Genomic DNA, 21,934 nt, shown 5'->3' with positions numbered 1-21,934 from the left:
TCCGGGTGTCAGAGGCTGCGCCCAGGTGGGTAAGAGGACAGGGCCAGAAGGAGCCGCCTTGAACCCCACCCCCGAGCAGAGCGGAGGGGACTATGAAGGCCGCCCACCAGGTCAGGCCCAAGCCAGGGCCCGACTGGACCCGGAGCTGCCTGGGCCTGCACCAGCGGGAGGGAGGGGTGCAGCTCCTGAAGACGGGTCCTTCAGGTCATGACTGCCCCCCGGGGTGGCTGCTGCGAGGGCAAAGGGCCGGAAATCCCTGGGGGCAGCAGATTCTGGGCATTCCCTAACCCAGGAGCCCGCTGGAGGCTGGTCCTCCGGCCGGGACCTGCCCTGTCTTCCTCCTGGGACACGTGGGGTCTCCAGGCTGCACCCCCGGCACAGCGAAGCCGAGACAGAGGCTTCTGGGTGGGCAAAGGGGCCTCACGTACATCAGTTACGCCAGGGATAATCCTGAGTCGGCCAGAAGAGAACGTGGGGGTGAAGGTGGCCCACCCCCGAGGCCAAGGCCGGGGAACCTGCTGGAGGGCTGAGGGGGCTCTGCCTGGCCACCCCACCCCCCAGCCCAGGCAGGGAGGCAGCTGGGAGGACGGCGAGGTGAGCACTGCGCTCCCCCCTGCCCTGCTCTCTCTGGGGCAGAGAAATCCAGGGAAGCTCCAGAGCTGCCAGTGGTTCTCAGTGAGGGGGGCCGGCTCCGGCCGCGCTGGGCCTGGGGCGTGGGGGGAGGGGACGGCGGGTGGGCTCACAGGACAGCACCCGGGACCCTGGCTCCTTCTGCCCTGAGGACTCATCCCACCAGGTCCTTGTGTGGCCCGCTGAGGGGGCCGCGGACCCACAGGTAGCCTACAAGTTTGGGAAGGGCCTCCCCTGGGGCTCTCAAAGACGGAGAACAGGGAAGCGGTGGGATCTCCTGTCCTGGAGGGATCGTGGGCAGGTGGGTTTCCCGACTCCAACGATTGTTTACCCGGCACTGAGACGCTTTGTGGATCTTTACGGAATCCTGGAGGCTGGGGCTGCTGTCACCCCCTCCTCTGCAAAAGCACACGGAGGCTCAGAGCAACGGGACGTGAGCACAAGACTTGAACCCAGAGCCATGGGCTGCGCTGAGCTCTGGCCCCCTGGGGGGAGCGGGGGACCCCCTTCTCAGCACCTGTGACCCTGGCGTCACCACACCTGGGCCCCGGCCGCTCACCTGCCGGCTCTCACTCCTCCAGACGCCGTTGACGGTCTTGGTGGGGGCGATGGTCACCACGGGAGGCGTGCTGGGGACGCTGTGGCCCCCGGGAGGCACGATGATGGGGCCCATGGGGACGCGCTTGGGCGTGGTGGCCGGGGAGCTGTGGTTGGTGGCCGGAGAGGACACGGGGGACGACTCGCTGCTCAGTGAGGACCCTGCGGGAGAAGCACACGGCAGGCGTGAGTGGGTCAGCACCGCACACCAACCCGGGGCCCTGGCTGCACCCCAGCCCCCCGCAGGGTCTCCCCCAAGAGCGCCAGGCTGGGAGGGGCCAGCAGGGTGTGTCCTGGAGGCAGGGCCCCCACCACGTGGCCGCCCCTCCCTGCAGGCAGGTGGGAAGCAGAGCCGGCCATACCCACGGCCCACCTGGAGCGGCCAGAACCTCGGCTTTCCCCAGCTCACAGGGGCCCTTGCTCCTCAGCCACCCTGAGGTCCCGACCCAGCGAGAGGACGGGGTACAGGACGCTCAGCGGAAGGGGACAGAGCTGCCTCAGACCCGCGGCTGCACCAGGGACTTGGGGGGGGGGGGCACCGGAGTGTGGCTCCTGACTGGGGCTGAAGACAGACAAACATGGCTCCTTCCCGAATGGAAACATGTTCCCAGGAACGACTCTCACGTTCTGGGACATGCAGGCTGGGCATGGGCCACCTTGGGGCTGCCCCCACCCCCGCGGTCAGCGAGGACCCTCGGATGGTGACAGCCAGGCCGGGCCCGCGCCGTCTTGGAGAGGCCTGAGCAAGGGGCAGAGGCACAGGGCCACGAGCCGGAGACGGTGGCCAGGACCGTGATGGGGGGGACACAGGCCGAGGACAACCCCCCTGGCACGGCTGCTCGGTGCACCCGGTGGACAGTTTTAGAAGAAACACCAAACACATTCGTTTTGGTTTTTTTTCGTACAGAGATGTAAGGCACATAATATAAAACTCACCACATTAAAAAGTGCATGAGTCAGTGTTTTCTAGTATATTCACCGAGTTGTGCAACCATCACCACCACCAGCTAATTCCAGAGCATTCCCATCACCCTTAGAAGACACCCGTAGCCCTGAGCTATCCCCCGACCCTCAAGGACAGGTGGCACGGCAGGAGACCCCCGGACAGAGGGAGGGGTGGGGGCCTGGGGGCTCCTGGGCCTGCAGGGGTAGAGGGAAAGGGGGCCCCTAGGTCTGTTCTAGTTCCTGGGCTCCAGCATCAGCCACAGGGGGACACCCTGAAGGTGGGGTGTGGGTTATGGGGTGCGTGGGCTGTGTGTGTGTAAATATGATGGTGGGGACACAGGTATGAGGGCAGAAGGGTGCGTGAGGGCAGCCAGGCCCGGCCCCCGTGTCGTCTGCAGGGGCAGCAGGGCGCAGGGGACACAGAGCCTGGGAGGACACCCCCCAACGTCCCCAGAAAGGAGGTGTCTTCAAGCTCAGATGGGCTTCGCCTTGCCCTGCCCACCACTCCTGCTGCCAGGGGTGAGCGCGTCGTGCTCCATGGCCCCCAGCCCCAGCAGCCCCCAGCCCAACCTCCACGTCCCCACCCCCCCCTCGTGGGTGAGCCCCGAGCGCCCTGCCCAGGGCCCCACCCCCACCCTTCAGTGATCTGGGCTGAAGTGGGGGGGGGGTGCGGAGGAGCCCCTCCAACTCACCCCAGCAGCTGTGCTCTGTGGATGGGCCCTGGTTTGGGCACCCCCAGTGTCTTTGTGGCCCTGACACAGACCCAGGCAGACCCCGCCTCATTCTGAGACACCGGAAGCAACGGCTTGTGTCCACGATGGGGCTGGCCTGAGGGTCCCCCAGACCCATCACAGCAGGACTTCAGGCTACGCCAAGGCCACGGTATGCGTCAATTGCCCTTTTCCTGAAGGTTCCAGGAGTGGCGGGGCTGGGACCTGAACGGCTCTCCTCATAAACGTGGCCCCCCGAGCCGCGGTCTGGGAGGATATGGCCGCAGACCCCACGGCAGGCCCATGCCTCCCTCCGGGCTGACGGGGCCACCCCTGCTTGGCCACGTGAGGGTCGCCGGGAGAACGGGGGGGAGGGGGCATGGAAGAGGGGCTGCTCCTTCCAGAAGAATTCAAGCCACTGGCTCCTGGGCGTCTTCCTGGATCTTGCCCAGAACTCAGCATCGTCCTGCCTGGCGGCCGAGGTCCCTCATCTGCGTGGTCCCTGCCCACCTGCCGCCACTCACCGTACAGAAAACTGCAGCTCAGAAGACAGGCGGGGACCCCAGAGAGCACGTCTGATCTCAGTGGGGATCCTCGCGGCCCGGATGTTGCCGAGATAACAGAACCCACTGGGGGACTCTCCACTCTGTCCGCCCCCAGCAGCACCGGGCAGGAGGGAGCTCTGCCCCAAGAAGCCACGCCCTTGGGGTCCTGGACCTGGCCGACCCCACGGCGCCCCACTCCCAGGCACACTCCTGCCGCCTGCTACAGAAACGCCTTAAGGACCCTTCCACCACCCAAGTGGGAACGTGCCTGGGACTGTGCATGGCTTGCACAACTGTACAGTGTGGGCCTGCGAGGAGACACCCCGGCAGCAGAACGGTCTCCCCCGGGGGCTGCTGCCCCGAGGGGGGACCCCAATCTCCCCAAATGGGCCAGCCTGCCACTGCCCGCACCCAAGGGTGGGAACCTGGGTCCGGTGGGCCTCCTTTCAACCCCAGCACTGCCACCTACTCAGCCTGGGCAGGCTCTGAGCCACACAGGGGAAGCCGTGTCATTACCTGTCAGGGGAGCCACGGGGGAGCGATGGCGGTTTCCTTCTCTCCCAGGAGAAGGGCCGAGTAGGTGGACTGAGCCTGGGCAGCCGAGCTCAGGAGTGGCGCTGGGGTGGGGGAGGGTGCGCGATGCGATAGGGCCAGCCTGGGGCCCGGGCCTGCTGGACGGTGCTGACCTGGTGGCTCTGGAATGGCCCCTGGGGCCAGCCCACCCGTCACCCAACAAACACGACAGAGGAAGAGCCTGACGGTCAAAGCCAGGGGAGAGCGCGGCGCCTGGGCCCCTCACCCACTGCCAGGGGGGACGCGCACTTGTGCAACGCGCCCAAGTCTCCCAGACGGGATCTTCTAGAACTTAATCCCCACTGGCCCCAGGGCCCAGCATTCCCACTCCCAGCCCAGGATCAGATAAAACGCAGGTTCACGTCCACCCAAGACACACACAGCAAAGTCCAGAGGCCCCGACACCAAATGACCATCAGTGACACAGACACGGTCCGGAATGTTCTCAGGATGCAACGCTCCAGTGCGGGAGCACGACCCAACCACGTGCCGCGGTCCGTGAATCCCCCAGGCACACGACATGGCTTGTGCTGCGTGCGCCCCCACCAAGCTCCCCAGACCCAATTCCCCACCGGGGGAGAGAGGGCAGCTTGACCCCCTGAGGCACAGGGAGGGCTGGTCCCCCGTGTCCCCCGATCTGGGTGTGGGCTTTATGGAGGGGACGTTCACCGAGCTGGACCAGCTTCTGCGCTTTTCAGGATGTATTCAGATTTCAGTTAAAAATTTGCTTTAAATTTCTGGAAAAAAATTATTAGGGAAGGGATCTTTCCCTTCAAAATGGGGTTTCCACAGTCTCTGCTGCTCTCTCTTGGGGTGGGCTGGGGGGTAACAGTGTTCCTGAGATCGAGTACACATTCACACACCACACACCCCCGCTGAGGGTACAGTTCAAGGGTTTATGTACATTCAGCTGTGCAGCCACCAGCTCAGTTTTAGAACTTTCCGTCACCCCGAGAGTAACCCCGTACCCGTCAGCAGTCGCCCCCCACCGCTCTCCGCCCCGGCCGCAGGCAGCCAGGACGGGACTCCCCGTCTCCGGGGCTCTTGTTCCGGACGTTTCCCTGCCTGGGGCCCGGTGCCTGAGAGGGGTGGGGGTGGGCACTTCTGCCCTGGAACCGGAAAAGGGAATAAAGGAAACAAACCCACCGAGCAGCACCGCCCGTCACGGCAGATGACGCGGCCTCCGGCTGCCCACAGGGGACCATTGGCGTCCAAGGTCACGTGGGGCTGGGGTCCCCACTCAGGGCCAGGCCGGCAGAGTGGGAGCCACACCAACCCCACCGTGCGCCGGCCGCCGGGCATACCTCACACCACTGACCCCTGGCGGCTCCTCCTCACGCCCTAACTGGACACTCAGGGACACTGAGGCCACAGACTCGGCGCCGCGGGTCCCCCAGATGGTGGCACAGGCCTGCGGCCCCTGCACGCGGTCCCCCTGCCGTCCTGCCCCCACGTCATCAGCCTCTGCGCCTGTTAACTACTCCGCAGGGCGAGGGGAGTGGGGGCTGCGGCAGGGCCGAGGGCGGCCCAGGGACGGGCTCCTGTCACGGGAGACCAGCGACCATCAGCAGCCTGTCCTCTCCGAGGCGGGCGGCCGTCAGTCACCTGCAGGAACGGCGGCGATCGATGCCTCGGCGACAAGGCTGCCACTCGGCCTCTCCGGGCCCCCGCACCACATGGCTGGACAGACGAGCTGCAGTGGCCGCGCTTAAGTGGCAGCGTCCGGCCGGAAGTCAATGAAACTAATCTGGACCAGGGAGGACACGTCACGCGTGTCCCTGTTACCTCCGCTGTCGGTGGACAGACACAGTTAACAGCTGAGACCCCGAAGCTGCCGGGGAGCTGAGCAAGCAGCAACAAGAGGTCGCCCCCAGCCACAGGCACCTCCCTCCTGGCTGCAGGCCTCGTCGGTCCAGCAGACAGTTAGCACCAGCTGGATGCCCTCAGTGAGTGTCTCCGTGCCAGGCTAAGAGGCCACCTCTCCTCACTGTGGAGAGCTGGAGACAAGCCTGGGCTTTAATCAGAAACCACTGCCCCACACTGTAGAGTGCTGAGGGCAAGCCCGGGTCTCAGCCACCCCACACCAGCAGGCCCCAGGGCCGCGGCAGGGACCGTCCAGGGAGGGAAAGGGGGTTACTGCAGGGTCCCTCCTGCCGAGGCCGAGGGGCAGGCACGTGCCCGCAGAACGCCTCCCCCGGCTCTCGCCCACCCCCGCCCCTCACCACGCGGGGACAGGGGTGACTGCTCCGGGACGTGCTCCCTGCAGGGTCTTCGCAAGATGCAGCCCCCCCGCCAGGGCCTCCCAGAGCTCGGCGGGCCTGTGGGGCAGCACGGCCAGGATGTGGGGGCAGCTCGCAGGCCACCCTGTGCTGCAGGAGAGAGGGCGGCCGGGCAGGAGGGCGAGCACCTGAGCCTGGGCCCCATCCTTCCGAGAGAGGGTCCCCACGGGGGCTTCCGGTCTGGGTACGGCACCCAAAGGGGCTGGCCAGGGCTGTTCCATTCCCAGGTTGACATTTAAGTGGGTGTCCGGGCAGCGCGCCCAGCGGGAGGCTCACCGGGCTGCACCCACTTCCCTGGGTCAGGCAGCCCGGTGCCCCCTCGGCCTGGCCAGTTGAGGGGGACAAGGCTCCCAGGACACCCTGTGCTTCCCCTGTCCTTGCCTTTCGCCCCACCTCTGACCACAGACCCCGTCGGCCAGGCCCAACCCCCAGAGCTCCCCCCCTCGGCCCTTCTGGCAGGACACGGGACCCGGCCGGACGGAGCTGTGTGGTCTACGGGGCAGTTGGGCCATCGTCATCCAGTCCCCTAGCCCGAGGCCCCGAGGGTCTCCTCGGTCTGGTTTCCCTTCCTGTAACTCTGCCCAGTGGAATGTTCCAGGGACAGGGGACCTGAATGACAAGTACAACTGGTCAGGGCAGGGGCGCACTGACCGCTCCCGGCTCCCCGCAGGCCGGAAGGCACCGACCACGGGGAAAGCAAAGCTCCCAACACCAGCAGGTCCAGGGATCCCCTGAACCCCCTTCTCCCCACAAGGCACACGAGAGTCAGGAAGGTCTGAACAAAAATCAAAAAGGAAACTCGGGGGCCAGAGGCGACAGCCTCTCTTCCCGGGCGCACTCCAGACCATTGGGACAAACATACGAGCAGCTGCCGGGGCACGGTGGCCTTTGGAACCCCAGCCTGGAGCCAGTGGTGGCGACTGACAACCGCGGCCCTCGTGGGACACCCTCCCTGGCCCAGTCCCACTCGTGGCCACAGCCTGCCCGGCCGCACTGAGCTTCTGCAGGCCCCGGGCCGTGGGGGGGGAGGCCGGGGGGCACTGCCCATCAGCAGCCTGTTCTCACTAAATTGCCATCACCACAGGAGACAGACAAAAGTATCTTCATCTTGAGAAAAAACAGGAGCTCAGAGAAGCAGACTGACTGGCCCAGGTCGCACAGCGAGGAAGGAAGGGGTCTTCGGACCTGGGCTCCAGGGCCTCCCCGCGGGGTCTTTGGGGCCAGCCGGGCCCCCACCCCGGCCCCCACCCTGCCCGCGCCCCTGCCCGGGTGGCCGAGCAGGGCAGTTGGGCTGCGAGGAGCATCTTGGAGCCTTAGGGAAAATAAAACTCCAACGAGGCTCATCAGCAGGGAAACCTGCCGAGAGACCGACTCTCCCTCCTCTTTCCCTTTATCCCCCCCCCCCCCCCCCCGGGTGGAGCGAATGACACGGCGCGCGTGACTTCGCCGGGATTGAATTTTTAAACTGCACCCTTGAGACGCGATGCCGGGGACGGCACCAGCCTGGGAGGCGGTGTGGGGCGAGGGTCCTTCGGCTGAAAACGAGGCGGCGCCGTGGGAGGCGGGGATGGGGGCGAGGATGGGGGGCTGGAGAGGGTGCCCCAGATGCAGGGGCCAGGACGAGCGGCATGGGGGAGCAGCATGGGGCCGTGAGGCCGACAAGGGGCCACGGTGGGGACAGGCCCGCGCAGCCAGGAGGTGATGCTGGAGCTCCACCTTCCCGGAGGGGCTGGCGCGGGGCAGCCGCAGCCTCCTGAGGGTCGGCCCAGCCGGTTCTGCCGGCCTGGGGCCCCCTCACCCTGCCCTGGCCTCTGCCCCTCGGCTCGGGGCTAGCTGGAGTCGGACGCCCCAGCTGGGTTCTCCAGCGTCCTCCCGGAGCTCCCCCGAGGCTGAGTGACGTCCGTCTCCCAGGAGCTGAGATGCCAAAGCCTGGGGTGTCCAGAAGGGGCAGGAGGCCCAGGCTCGGCAGAGGCTCACGGCTCCCGGTCGGGCAGGGAGGCTGCCGCTGTGGTGTTCCGGGATCTGTGTCTCTGGCGTTTAACCAGGTTCAAATCTCCCTCCACCACTGAAGACGGGGGACTCAGCATGCCCGAGGCTTGGGTTTATCTACCCGCAAAAGGGGCCAAGGGACGGAGCTGGGGAGCTCTGCTGGAACAGAAGCACACTCGCGGGCATGGCCAACGGCCCGGTACACAGCAGGCGCTCAGTGAACAGCCACTAGCATGATGGAGCAGGGCAGAGGTCTCGCTGGGTCCACTTGCTCACATGTCCGGGGCCGGGGCTGAGCACTGGAGCCTCGTCCACTTGGACCCAGCCACGAAAGGAAACGAAGTTCTGGTTCGCTCCCAAGCTGCGTGGACCCTGAGAACACAAGGCCCAAAGCACCAGCGACTGAGGCCGCGGCGTGGCGTCCACCCACAGGGACGCCCAGCACAGGAAAGCTGCAGACAGAAGGCACATTCGTGGCTGCCGGGGGCAGGGGAGTGGCTGCTGGAAGGGTTTTCTTTCTGGAGTGATGAAAACGTTCTGGAATCATGTAGTGGTGACGATTTTACAATTTGGCCCTCCATCCCCCCAAAACCAACTCTCCCGCGGCAGGTGCTGGGGTGATGGGCCGTGGCCCCCGCTCGGGTGCACAGTCCTCACTCACTCCCCAAGTCCGTTCAGAAAAGGCCTTGAGCAGCAGGGAGGGACGTGGGGGGGTGTGTCACACCTGCACCAGCTATACTTGTGCTCAAGACCACGGAGCCTCAGTTTCCCCATCGGTGCAGTGGGGCTGCCGCAAACAAGAAAAACAAGCATCGGGTGTGGCGTCCGGCCCAGGGGAAGCTCAGAAAGAGTAACTCCGGATTTATCCCTGTTTCCTCCGATCACAGCAAAGCTGGGATTCACCCGAGGGAGGACGGCCACCCACGGTCAAGGCTGGGACCTGAAACGCTCAGACCTCACCCTCAGCCGTCAGAAAGCCTCGGTTTTCACCAAGATGAGACACGAGGCCAGGGGCACGTCGGGAGCACCAGCTCCAGCGTCAGGGCGTCCCAGGGGCCAGATCGCGGCCTCACCCCCCCACCTTGGCAGGTGCATCTGAGCAATGGGCAGTTTCAAGTCAGCAAGACGACGGACATAATGATCCAACAGCAGCAGCGGCTGCTGCCAGCACCGCCTGCCCGGCTCTTCTCCTTTGCGCCGAGTCCCCGGCAGCCTTCCCAGGCCGTCACACAGGTGCCCGGGCCACAGCCAGGGAGGAGGCACGGCCCCGCGGTCCCCGCAGCACACCTTGTTCCCTGGCCAGTGGGCCCAGCAGTCTTGGGGGCACAGGCTACCCTCTACCAGCCCCGCTGCAGCCGGGTACCGGGGGGAAGACAGAGGACCCGGGAGGCGGCTCCCGCTGCGAAGCCCCAGGCAGACGGCGCCTGCAAGCCTCACCTCCTGGGTGACCCAGCCCAGGTGGGGGCAGGGCCCTCCCAAATGTGGGCGGTGGTCTCTGAGGGCTTCTCTTGCCTTCCAGAACTCTGAGAAAAAGACAGCCAACGCAGGGAGCTGCTGGGGAGATTCTACCCAAGGGACTTCTTTTCTTGCCTCCAAGCTCCGTTCTCCGCAGGGTGGTTTCCTCCTGGGGTCTCTCCGTGGCAGGCACTCACTAAACGCCCAGTCGGGGGCCCGGTAGCCCCAGATGGACCCTCACTTCCTCCTCTGAATCCCCAGCTCTTCAGCTGCCCAGCGCCACAGGCTGGAAGGACAGGGCTGGGCCGGACAGGAGAGCCTCCCGCGGCCCGGCCTGCTCCGACATGGCCAGGAAGTCCTCAGTGGAGGATGTGGAGGTGACGAGGGACACGAGCGCACAGAGCCACGGGGAGGCCTGCCCACACGCAACAGCCACAACGGAGCGGCCCATGGCAGGCAGGACCCGGCAGCGAGAGGCCGTTCCCTGGCAACGCAGAAGCTCACCCCAACTTCTAGGCTCACACCCCCTGCTCCCAACAAGCCGGGGTTGGGGAGATGAAGCAGACGCAGAAGCCCAAGCAGCCCCCACTGCACAGCCGTCTGTCCACCTGCTGAGCTCTGGAGGCCCCGGGGCACACGGGCCTGTCCCTGGGTGCCACAGGCCTCGGTGCCCCAAGGGGCTGGACCTAAGCCTTGGACCTCGAGGTCGAGGCAGGAAGCAGACAGAGGCCCCCAGACACCCACTGTGTCCCCGAGATGAGCCCCCACCCCTACCTCCGGCCCTGGTGGGATCCTGAGAGCCTGAGGATATCTAAGGCCCGACGTTCCTAGCAGCTCCGAACACACACAGACCCCACCCCCGATCTGTCCACTGACATCCCCTGGCGAGGACTGACACGCCCCCCAAGGCATGGTCACTGGGGGTCCAGGTGCCCCAAAGCCAGAGAAGGAACCCGAGAGGGCATCCTCCACGGGAAGCGCAGAAGGCGTTGAGGGTTTGTGCAGTCGCACAGCACAGATCTGCCCAGGTGACCCCTTGTGCTGTCCCCATGGAGCCCCTGCCACGGGGCGTTTGGCAGCAGTGGGTGAGCCGCCCTCGGCCGGGCACGGATGGCCCCGGGGGGCAGGTCGGGGCTCTGTGGGCCTGCCCAGCTCCCAGCTCTCGGCACCGGCCGACGGCCCGTCCCCCCCCCTCCGAATGTCCCCCACAGCGGCTTCGAAAACTGAGGAAGAACTGATGGGGCGTAGACAGAAACGCGGAGGCTCGGGGTCCGGACGGCACTGCCCATCCCCGCACCAGCCCCCCGAGAGCGAGCCGGCCTGAGAAAAGCCCGACGAGAAGCGCGTGAGCAGGCGGGTGGGCTCGTGGGGCAGCGGAGCCCCCGGAGTGGGCACCTCTTACCTCTGGGCTCTTCTGCCTGCTTGGCGAGCTTGCGCAGCGCGGCGGCAAAGCTGGAGGACGGGGCGGCCTGGGCCGGGAGCGCGCTGCTGGAGGCGGGGCTGCCGCCGGGCACCAGGGCGCCATTGAGCGGCGAGGGGGTGAGGGGGCTGACGGTGGCGGTGGTCCTGGTCGCGGTGGAAAGCATCCCTAGTGAAGGGGACTTGGGCTCATGGCTCATGCCTGAAACAGGAAGAGAAGAAGCAGAGGTCACCTGGAGAGCAGGAGGGCCAGCGCCAGAGCGGGGGCGGCCCGGGGGTCTCCACGGCCAGCAGGGTGGCATGCGGGAAGCAGACGGACCCGGGGGCTCAAAGGTCAGGCGAGAGGCAGAACAAAGCAACACTGCAGAGAGAAAGGCCGCGTCCCCAGAGGGCCCACGGGTCCCAGGGGTGCCCCAGAGGGCCAGCCCCTTCCGCCTGCAAGGAGAGAACCAGGCCTGCGCAGGGCCCCGGGGCACCGACGCCAAGAGGCTGGGGGGCCTGGCCCAGCCCCCCAGCTGCACAGGCCAGGAGAGGACAGAAGCAGCACCTGAAAGCCCGAGACCGTGTCTGCTGTCACCAAAGGATGTGGAGGAGGGAGACGGAGGCACAGGGCAGGGGGCACAGAGCTGCCACCTTGGAACAAAGAGCAAGGTGCTGCAGGACGGAGAGAGGCCTAACTCGGAGCAACCACACGGACAACCGCTAATCCTGCTGGGATTGGCCCCAGCAGCCCTACAAGCTGGGGCTCCCCTTGCGCTGGTGCACGCACAGTCAAGCCTGGTCGGACAGACGGCCGCAGGCCAGGCCCTGACCCCAGCCCGTGGCCTCAAAGCCATCTGGGACCCACGGGTGGGGGGCTCCTTGCTGGAGAAGGTCAGCCGCCGAGGCCACGGCATAAAATGGAAAATCCCACTCGGTGCCCGCTGCGGAATCCTCCTTCCTGGGTCTGGGCCTGCGCCAGCCCGATGACAGCTGGCACGGCTGTTCCCTCCCCACCTGCAGCGGCAGGCCTGGGCCTGGGTGGCGGTGGCCACTCCAGCACGTCCCGCACCTCCGTCCCCGGCTCAATCGATGAGCTTGGCTGGGTTTCAAGCTGAGGGCGAGCGCGGCCATAAATAAGTTTTCCATTAACATCCCCCCTCCCGGCAGGGCACTTGCCTGGCGACCGCCCGGGCAGCCTCACAGCTGGCAGGGGGCAACGGGGTCGGCCGCCGGGAGGAGCAAATTAACTTCCAGAAACACAGGCCAGAACCTGCAGAGCGGATGCTGGGGAAGAAGGGAAAACAGAGTGGCTTCCGGGGAGGGGACGCAGCCCAGAACTGGCAGGGGCGGGAACACCTACTTCCAACAAGGCCGGGAGGTGAGGGGCTGGGACCCCGGACACCCCCCTGGGCCAAGGCCACAGCCCCACGAGGCAGCGAGGGGTAGAGGGGCCCCCTCACCCCAGAGCCCACCTCGGCTCTGCAGGATTCTGTGTCGAGTCAACATGGGTCTAACCTTGAGGACTGTCCCCAAGGGCAGGGAGGACGGGGGTGGCCCACGGGATGGGCAGGTACAGGCCCCCCCAGTCACCCCGTCCTCCTGGTGCCCCCCAAACGCACGCCCTGCACCCCCGGTTCTGAGAGCCAGGCCGCCCTCCGTCACACGTCTGCTGGGTGGGGGCGGCTCCGGGAACACTCTGGGAGCAGGCAGGGGGCTGGCGGGTAAAGGGGGGGCTGGTGGGTAAAGGGGGAGACAGGCGGGCCCGAGCGCCAGTGGACCCCATCCTCTCAGGCGAGGCTCGTCCCTCGGGAACAAAGGCCCCCACAGGGTCTGCGCCCACCGCAGGCCGCCCAGCTGCCGGGGGTCACGTGGCCGCTGTGCCGAGCTGCCGGTGTGGGAACATTGGGTGCCAGTGGTCTGGGGCCCCACAGCCACCCCCACGAGCAGCCTGCACCAGTCCAGGAGGCCGACCCCTCCCTGGAAAAGTGAGGAGGGGGAGGGGTGGAGACGGAGGAGGAGGAGGAAGAGGAGGAGGAGGAGGAGGAGGGTGGCACGGGGGGGAGGGAGGGCGGGGAGGAGAGAGGGGGGAGGCGGGGGAGAGAAAAGTTGGGGGGGGCAGTGAGGGCCGAGGGGGGCAGGGGACAGAGGAGGAAGGGGCAGGGACCAGCCCGCGAGCACAGGGAGAAGCGGAGGGCTCAGAGAGAAAGCGGGGTCCCCAGCAGCTGATTTTCAGAAACTGTCTATTCTGGGGAGTCCTCTCCAGCCAGCCCTGCGCCCCACCATGAGGGACACAGACAGGCTGGGGGCTCCAGGGGCACCTCTCGTGCCCACAGCGGCACCCCACCCCCCACGGATGGCACAGGGAGGTCCAGGGAGGTCTGGAGGTGCCCCTGGGTGGAAAGTGAGGGGTCAGGGCCTGCTCTTCTGCCCCCCTGTGACCTGCAGCTGCATGACCCTGGGCAAGTCATTTCTAGCTCTGTGCCTCAGTTTCCTGTTCTGTAAAATGGAAACAGTGACCACATCCACCTTACTCAGTCCCTCCCGGGTCAGCTTTTTACAGCCCGCCAGCTGGTGGGGGGCCGACACCCAGGCTGTGCAGCCCCCTCCCCCAGCCCCGCAGCAAACCCCGGGGTTGAGGGGAAACGGACCACCCACTCATAAGCCACCTCCCCCCCCCGTCTGCACCAAAGTCCCCACAGCACCCACACTCACGTGCTGAGGGGGTGTCTAGAGATACACAGCGGCCTTTGATGGAACCCTGCCCTCCCGGGCACTGGCCACAGTCCTACTGGTCCAGCCGAGGGGCAGCTCGGAAGGCGGGACCCCCATCCCAGGACAAAGAAACCCCCGTCAGGGGACACCGGTCACCTCTGTGGACAGCCTGAGAATGGGCCCGTGGCACCGCCCCCCAGCCCGCAGGGCCCTCTCCTCAGACAAACCCAGGAGGCCCGCAGGGCAGACGGGGAAACTGAGGCACGAGACCGTCAGGCTGGCCCCAGGCCATGTGGTCAGCAAAGCAACACGCCGGGGACTGGAGCCAGTTTCCCAGGCGGGACCTGGTGCTCCCGGCTCCAGCCCACACCCACCGGCCACGAGGTGCAGCTCAAAGGCATGCACGCCTCAGGGCTGCGGGTTAGAGACATGCCCACGGCTCCCGGGATGGTCTCTCTCAGAGCAGGGGGTTGTCTCACCCCCTGCCCCCCCCCCCAGGGGACAGCTGGGCCCCAAGACATTCCCATAACCCGAACATGGAAGTGTGGGTGTGTGACCCCCAGCCTGGGCCATGGCCAGGGTTGGACAGTGTCCCCTTAAGAGACACACTCAGGCCCTAAGCCCCGGCCCGTGATGTGGCCTTATTTGGGAGGAGAGCAACTGCACTTGGAATTGGGCAAGTTACAGAAAGGTCACGGTGGGGCAGTGGCCTGTGACCCGACAGGACGGTGTCCAACAAAGGGGGAGGAGACACGGGGAAGAGGCCACGTGACGACCACGGCTCGGTCACGCCCCAGGCCAGGGCACGCCGAGGATGGCGGCCGCCCCAGGAGCCAGAGGGGCCGCGAGCAGACTCTGTCCCCAGCTTGGCTGAGCCGTGAGGCAGTGACGAGCTGGCGGCACTCGCCAGGGCAGCCCTAGGGAACCTCACAAAAGGCACCGTGCCTTCCGCGCCCTCTCCCAGCTCACTCCCGCAGAGGCCGACACCCCGCCATGCTCAGGGACGCCTGGGAGACCCCATGTTCTAAGGACAAGGCCTCTTGCCAGCAGCCACAGGTGGGAGTCACCCCAAAAGTGGGTCCCCCGCCCCAGGCAGGATCTGGAGGACCCCCAGGCTGAGCCGCCCCTGACTGCCTACCCCACACGAACTGTGAGCTGACAAGTGTTCACTGTTTAAGGCCTTCAGTTTGGGATAATTTGTTACGCAGCATTAGCTAACGGATACAGCGAGCCTTACCACACCATTCCCCGGTGTCTCCCTTCCCTCTCTCCTCATCTGTCTGCAAATCAACAGTCCACGCCTTTACCCACAAACAGTCCCCGAAACACATTCCTCCAAGGCCTTAGGAGACCTTTCCTCTCCACATTCCTTATGGGAACCGGTGCCTGTCATGCAGTCCCAACACCTGGGGAGAAAGACCCTGCACCTGCCTTACAGATGGAGAAGCTGGGCTTGGAGATGGAACAACACAATTCAAATGGGGGACAGGTGCCAAGCAGCAGTGCCTGTGGCCCGCTTTACGGAGAGCCGCTAGGAGCCCAGGTCCACACTGGGCCCCGGGCTGTGGGAGAAGCCAGCCAGCTTTGCTCCCGTCTGCGGCATGCACCGCATGCAGCCACCAGAAGCTGGCACCGAAGTCACCTCCCCTGCGGGTGAGCGGTCCCCGAAGGCCTGGGGGCAGATGCAAAGGCGTCCCTTAGTGGCCCCCACGACAGACTGGCCAGCTGGCTGCTCAGATGGACACCGTGTGCTCACCACTGCTGGACCTGGCAGCCTGGCCCAGGGCCCTCCTGGCATGGGTGGACGGCCAGGCAGCTGAGACCACGGGGCAAATCGGGGGCCAAGCCAGACACAACCTGAAGTCACTGGCGGAGGTCTTAGAAGATGGCAAGAGGGAAAAACAACCTCTCTTATTTGTATCCTTTGACCTCTGCATCCTGTTTTTGCCATGAATCAAGTTACAAACTGCATTAGTTCAGCACCAACTGGAGTGGGGGGCTTGTCCAGGTCCAGGCCAAGGTGCAAGGTGGGGTGGCGGTAGAGACGTGGTGCCTGGATCCCCCACTTGCAGCTGCCCAGGCAGCAGGGGCCCCAGTGGGCAGGGCCACCCTCCGCCCCCACCCTCCTGGGCCATCGTCGCTCCTGCTGGAGCTCAGACCAGACCATAATCCCTAGGCTGGGCCGCCCCCCGCCCTCCTCAGCACACCCTGCACCCGCCCCCAAGCCCTGGCAGCCTCTAGCCCCACATCCAGGGCCCCCTGGGTCCCCGGAGGTCCCCCAAAGCCAGTGTTCCTGCCACAGTGTCAGCCGCAGGCTCCTGAGCCGAGCAGGGAAAGCTGTTCTGCTGATGTCAGGGCACTTAAAATAGAATTTCAAATGAGCAGCTTCATTAGGAGGCAGCTAAAATTAGCATTTCTCCTGGCATGTGTGCGTCAGGAGGGGCCTGAGGAGGGAGGGCGGGAGGCGGCCAGGGGGACCCCCTGCGGCCCTCGGAGGGGGCAGCTCCCCCAAGGCCGGGCGGCCAAACTCGAGGGGTCCCTGATGTGGCTGCTCAGAGCCCGCCTACCCAGCCCCATGCCCTGCACTTGGGGGCTGCTGGCGGCTCTGCCCCCTGGGGCTCAGGACAGAGCCCATCCCCCTATCTGGGGAGGCAGGTGTGGGTGCCCCCCATGCAGGAGTTCCGGGCTGAGGCTCTGGGGGGCAGGCGGCCCCCTTCAGCCCGCAGAGGGCAGAGCGGGCTCAGGGAGGCTCCGGGAGGGCGAGGGGTGCCCACGCCCCCTGCCCTCGTTAGGGAGGTATTTGTTAGCCTCTGCGCCCCTGGCTGTTCACTGAAGGCTCGTCTACATCATCGGCTCATGTAACTTCATTATCTGACAACTGGGAATCAGTGCAGCAGCGTGAAGGCCTGTGCACAGGGGTGGCAGGGATGGGGGGCCCCGGCACTGCACCGTGCACACGAGTATGGCTCAGCTCAAGGACGCCACGTGCCACATCCACCGCAGAGCTCCTGTGTACCCCTGGAATGGCCTCCCTCCTGCCACCTTCGGCCCCTCCCAGAAAATGACACCTGAAAGCAGAGTCCCACAGCTCCCCAATGGCACCCCAGCATCCCTCCAAGCCAAGGGCTGGGGCCTCCCCACCTCGGATTTCTGTTCTGAGGGGCCCAAACCCAGCCTCCGAGAGCAGAGCTGACAGCCCACAGGCTGGGGCCGGAAGCCAGAGGCAGGGAAAGGGGCCGGTGCCCGGCTCTCAGAACCGACAAAATCACGCCGATGGGCAGAGGCGGCCTGGAGAAACAAAACAAAAATCACCAAACCGCTGGCCTCTCTCGCCTGTTCAATCAAAGCGTGATTTTTTTTAGTGGATACTCCCTTCCCTTTCTGACCTGGGTCTCTAATACGATTGGGGTAGGAGGGGAGGGACGGAAAGATCCGAGGGTTGGGGGGTGGGGGTGAGCCGGTTGGCATGTTCTGGAAACCCACCTTGTTCTCAACATCTCAACACGCCCCACGTGGGCCCGCCTCCAAGTGCTCCTAACAGTGGGGCCGAGAAGCGGGGGTGAGGGGCTCTGCTACTCCATTAAATACGGTGCCTGGTGGGGGCCTGGTGGGGGCCTGGCGGGCGCGGCCTCCCGCCGGCTCCCGTAATTACTGCCTCCTTTCAGGCCCCGCTTCCCTGGCACAGACCTCAGCCCGCTCCCTCCGCGCTCTGTAATTACGCCCTAATAGCCGAGCTGGATGTTCTGCGGGGTTGGTTCAAGCCCTGATCCGCCCTGGGCCCCTGCCCCCCGACAGTCCCCCGGGACAGGGCCGCCCCGTGAGGCCGGGCCCAGCAGGCTCCCCTTTCAGGCCCACAGCCTCTAATCACTGCCCCGGTACACCCCGGTAATTCTTCATGACCTCAGAAAGAAACGTCTGTGAGCAAATCAAGGGCGTCCCCTGGCTCAGGCCCCCCAGCCCCAACCCTCCTGCCCCTGCTCTCCTAAAGGGGCAATGCCCTGCAGCCCCGACAGGCCGGGGTCACCCCGCGGCTGCAGCAGCATGGGGCTGCCACGTGACCCCGGTCGGCTTCCTAATGAATTCATCGTTGTATCTGCCCTTGGCGTGTTCTGAGCTCACGTGCATGAAGCCATTTTTGTGGGGGTGGGGAGGAGGCCCCCCTGCTCCCAGAGTGCCCCCAGCCTGCCTCTGCCTTGTGGGGTCTTATTCTAAAAGCTAAGTAGCCCCTGTCCCAGACTGGCGGTTTCTAGGGAACTGGGGGCTGGAGCCTTTTCTTGCCCCGAGTCCCCCACCACAAGCAACTGAAGGAAAAGCCAAGGCTGGCAAGAATTGGTGGAGCAGGGGAGGGTCCCACACTGGGGGTCTAGAGGGAGAAAGGCCGAGAATGAGGTGGGCAGAGGGGTTCTGTGCATGGGCACGAGACCCTCCCCTGCCATGGCTCCGGGTATAAGCTCGGTGGCCCAGGCAGGGCAGAACCAGCCCCCCTGTCGTCAGTGTTGAGTCACTGCAGGACACTGAGGCAGTGCTGACCCCCACCCCCTGGAAAAACTGACAGCCAGAACCCCAATTAGAGAACTGAGGCCCCTCGGGAGGGATCCCACCCTGAGAGCAGAGCCTGCACCGCCAGCAAATTATCAGGGTCACCCCCTGGCCACTCGGGCCCCACCTTCTGGCCACGCCACCCGGCACACTTACAGCTGCCACTCCACAGAGAATGGGGGTGGCGGGGGGTGTCTGCAACACTGGGGGTGTCTTCCCGGCTCCAGTAATTACAGCCATATCAGTATCTCAGCAAGGGCCACCAACTGGTCCCTCTGCTGAACTTGGGCTCCAGAGGAGGACTGGGCAGGGTCTCCGGGAAGAGATGCCCAGGGATGTGTCAATGAGTGAAATTAATAAAGGAGAACCAGGTGCGGGCGTGGAGGGGTATCGGCCGGCAGTCCGGGGGTGCATCTGGTGGAGGTATGCGGGCAGAGAAGAGCGAGGGGTCCACTGGCCGGTGACTGGGGCTCAGCCGGCTGCACAAGGCCTCCGGGGACAGCGCTGGGGTTGCAGGCCACCGTCCTGGTCATCTGGAGTCATGGGGGAGGCAGCAGACGGCAGCAACCCTTGACGGCGATTATTCTAAGCAGCTGTGTCTGGGAAGCCTGGGATGGACAGATTACGGGGGCCAGCGAGGGGGTCCTGGGAGTGAAAAGGGCAGAAAGGGGGCAGCCGCAGGCAGCCCGGCAGCCACGGGGAAGCCTGGTCTCAATCAGACAAAAGCAGACCGAAAACCAAACCACACCAGCTGGCTTAGAAGCCGGGCGAAGGTTGGGTCCGGCCTCCTGTGCTGCTACTCTTGGAGATGTGCTGACAACATGGACAAAAATTACGGTAGGGGCTAAGGTTTCGCCAAGCATGGTTCAAGGGCCAGGCACATGTGAACCACACTGCCTGGTCACAGCTGGGCACAGACAAGTGGGCCGGGCCCCCAGCCTTCCCTCCCCACCATGCCCTGAGCAGGTAATGTGTGGCCTCCCGGAGATGAGCTGGCTGCCCCCCATGGTCCCAGGGTCAATGAGCTTTTAATCCACAAAGCCTGCCTCCCAGCCCATTCTACAGATGGGTAAACTGAGGCTCAAAGAGATCACCACCCTTCTCTACAGTACTTGCCGGGAGACTGAGGAGCTGGGACATGAGCCAGTTTTCCTCGCTCCACAACCCCCCACCCTGTGCCAGTGCTTTCCCTTTACTTACATTAGAAACGAACCCCATACCTGGAATCACCTGTTTCACCAAGCTGGCTGCAATGTGAGGGGCCACTTTACTTGCTGTACCCATTTTATGGGTGGGACCAGTGAGGATAAGACCACACCCAGCCAGCAAGTGAGATGAGGATCTGGGCAGGGACCTTTCCCTGCAAATCCCTTGTTCCGTGGTTCCCAGCTGGGGGAGTCCACCTGAGCTGCCAGGGGCCGGGGTGACAACCCAGGGGGTGACCCCTCTGTGCACAGGCCACCTGAGCTAACCAGGCCACCTCCAGCCTCCCTCCTTCACAAAGCAGCCCTTTCCGAGTGCCGCCGGCCCTCCGGACGCCCAGGGCACAGCAAGGGACAGGGTCAGAGTGTCCGATGCACCCAGGAGGTCCCGAAGGAGAGGAACCCAAGCCGGCAGTGGTGGAGGTCACTGAAAGTCTCCAAGTTTCCACGAACCGTAGACCGGAAGCCAGGAGGGCAGAGGCAGGGCGGGCACGGGGCAGGGCGCCCCGGCCAGGCCAGAGGGAAAGGGGGCTGGGGTCACGGCCAGGGACAGACCTCGACTGGGGAGAAGCCAGTGGGAAGGGAGACAGGAGGGCTGCAGCTCTGACAGCCCCAGGCCCTACAAAGCCCAGCACCCCCCCAGCCCCCTGCCCCAGGTAAGGCACCTGAAGCTCCCGCCCAGCCCTTGGGGGACTGAAGCCACACTACAAAGACAGGCAGGGAGAGAGATGCCCGGCAAGGCTCAGTGTGTGGCTCCCCATAGCCACCCTTAGCCCAGAATCCCCAGCACCCAAAGGCTCAGGAGGCTCCTAAGGCGCGGGAGGCCCCAGCAGTGAGGGGAGGCAATGGGGGAGCAGGGGGAGAGGGGGGGCAGGGCTGGGGTCTCCAGCAACCAGCTTCAAAAGCAAGGACTGGGAACGGCCTCTCCCAACCAGAAGGGGGGACCCTTGCCCCAGTGGGATCCCAGTAGACTCAACGTGGGAGCCGGCGATGTTCCAAACACGTTCCTGTAGCCCACGATGGGCTCCAGGGCCGGCGGAATCTAGACTCGAAGCCCCCCTGGGGGCTAAGTGCTCCAACAAAGCAACAAGAGGTGGCAGCTGGAGACCAGCTGAGGAGTGGGTCCAGCCCTTCACCTCTAACTGCACCTCCCAGGGCAGCCCTGCTGAGTCACCACGTGCGCCGGGCCTCAGTTTCCCTATCAGTGCTGTGGAGGTAAGAAAGTCACGCAGGCCTCTTCTGTGCCCCCCCCCCCCCCTTCTGTTTGCATCTAAATCATCAATGGTCGCTATTTCTTAAAAGGTGATTTCAGGTCAAAATGGGGATTTCCAATCTCTTGAAAAATCGAAGCCACAACAACATAACCCTATGCATGGCAGTCGTCCCTTTGTCTGTCCCCAAGTGTCCAGGTTGTCAGAGCCGCCGCCGCTCCTAGGGCTTGTCTGCTTGTTCCATTCCTGGTTTCTCCAGCCCTGAAACGGAGGGCTCGGGCAGTGAGCGGATCTGCCCCAGCGCGGGAGCTTACGAACGCCTGCAGCGGCCAGGACCCTTGGCTCTAACGTCCACACCGTATCGACTCCATCCGGATCAACACCTGGAGGTCAGCCCCAGTTTCAGGACCCCCGGGTGGGTCTCAATGTAACTGAAGCCAGTGCATTCGAGGCAGGGCTCGCACCCAAGGAGAAAACGGTTATTTGCTTTAGCAAAAGGTTTATTCTCACAAAATGCTGCAGGCCAGACTCTCTCTAGAAAAGCACACCTACTGGGTTTTGCATGTAGTTTTCCCAAGTTCACAGAAGGTCATCACTAAACCCCACAGGAGTTGTGCGTGCAGAATCCTACAGTGAAGAATTCTTTAAAAAGCAAACCGCCCCCCCCCACCAATGTTCTTTCTGGGCTGAGGAAACACTGGTGTCAAAAGGAAGACCCAGAAAACTGCCAGTTCTAAAGGTGCTTCCTCATCCAGCTCCTCTACCATCTTCAAAGCCTTATGTACCATGCCCCAGACATCATTAAATGCCCAATTGGGAAAAAAAATGACTACCCTGCAGTCAGGATGGACCTGAGAGCAGTAGATCATGAATCTCAGCAATGGTGGCCACCAGGGAAAAGTTCTGAAAACAGTCACAAGCCACAAGTGGTGAGCTCCCAGCCCCAGTCCTGCCGCCAAGCAGCCCCAGGGCCCGGGCGGGCTGCCACCTTCTTCTGGCCACAGCCGTCCTCTGTCGCCTGTGGAGTAGCCAATGCCTAGGTCTAAAATAATTCTTTCATTCTTCTTAAAGCTGGGGGGGGGAAGAAAAAAAACAAACAAAAATAAAAAACAAACCACCCGTATTCCCATCAGGAATGTGTCGGTT

General features: G+C 64.6%; 1 protein-coding gene across 9 annotated transcripts in view; it reads right to left on the bottom strand.

The window, feature by feature from the left end:
• Window positions 1–21,934, bottom strand: part of GSE1 (Gse1 coiled-coil protein) — a 252,123-nt gene that overhangs the window by 20,495 nt on the left and 209,694 nt on the right. For 6 of the 9 annotated variants that reach the window (XM_037816084.1, XM_037816082.1, XM_037816083.1 and 3 more), the window contains 2 exons: window positions 11,126–11,344; window positions 1,190–1,389 (listed from right to left, as the gene is read on the bottom strand). In XM_037816084.1, coding sequence (XP_037672012.1) covers window positions 1,190–1,389; window positions 11,126–11,342 — 417 coding nt within the window. In that variant the 5' untranslated portion in view covers window positions 11,343–11,344. Of the gene's footprint in view, window positions 1–1,189; window positions 1,390–11,125; window positions 11,345–21,934 lie in introns of those variants that run through there. The other 3 variants (XM_037816088.1, XM_037816086.1, XM_037816087.1) reach the window with 1 other exon arrangement.

This window comes from Choloepus didactylus, chromosome 22 (genome assembly GCF_015220235.1).
Source record: "Choloepus didactylus isolate mChoDid1 chromosome 22, mChoDid1.pri, whole genome shotgun sequence".
In the NCBI taxonomy this organism is placed as follows: Eukaryota; Metazoa; Chordata; class Mammalia; order Pilosa; family Megalonychidae; genus Choloepus; species Choloepus didactylus.
The sequence above is the reverse complement of the archived record's forward strand: the minus strand, read 5'-3'. Positions and strand labels throughout refer to the sequence as shown.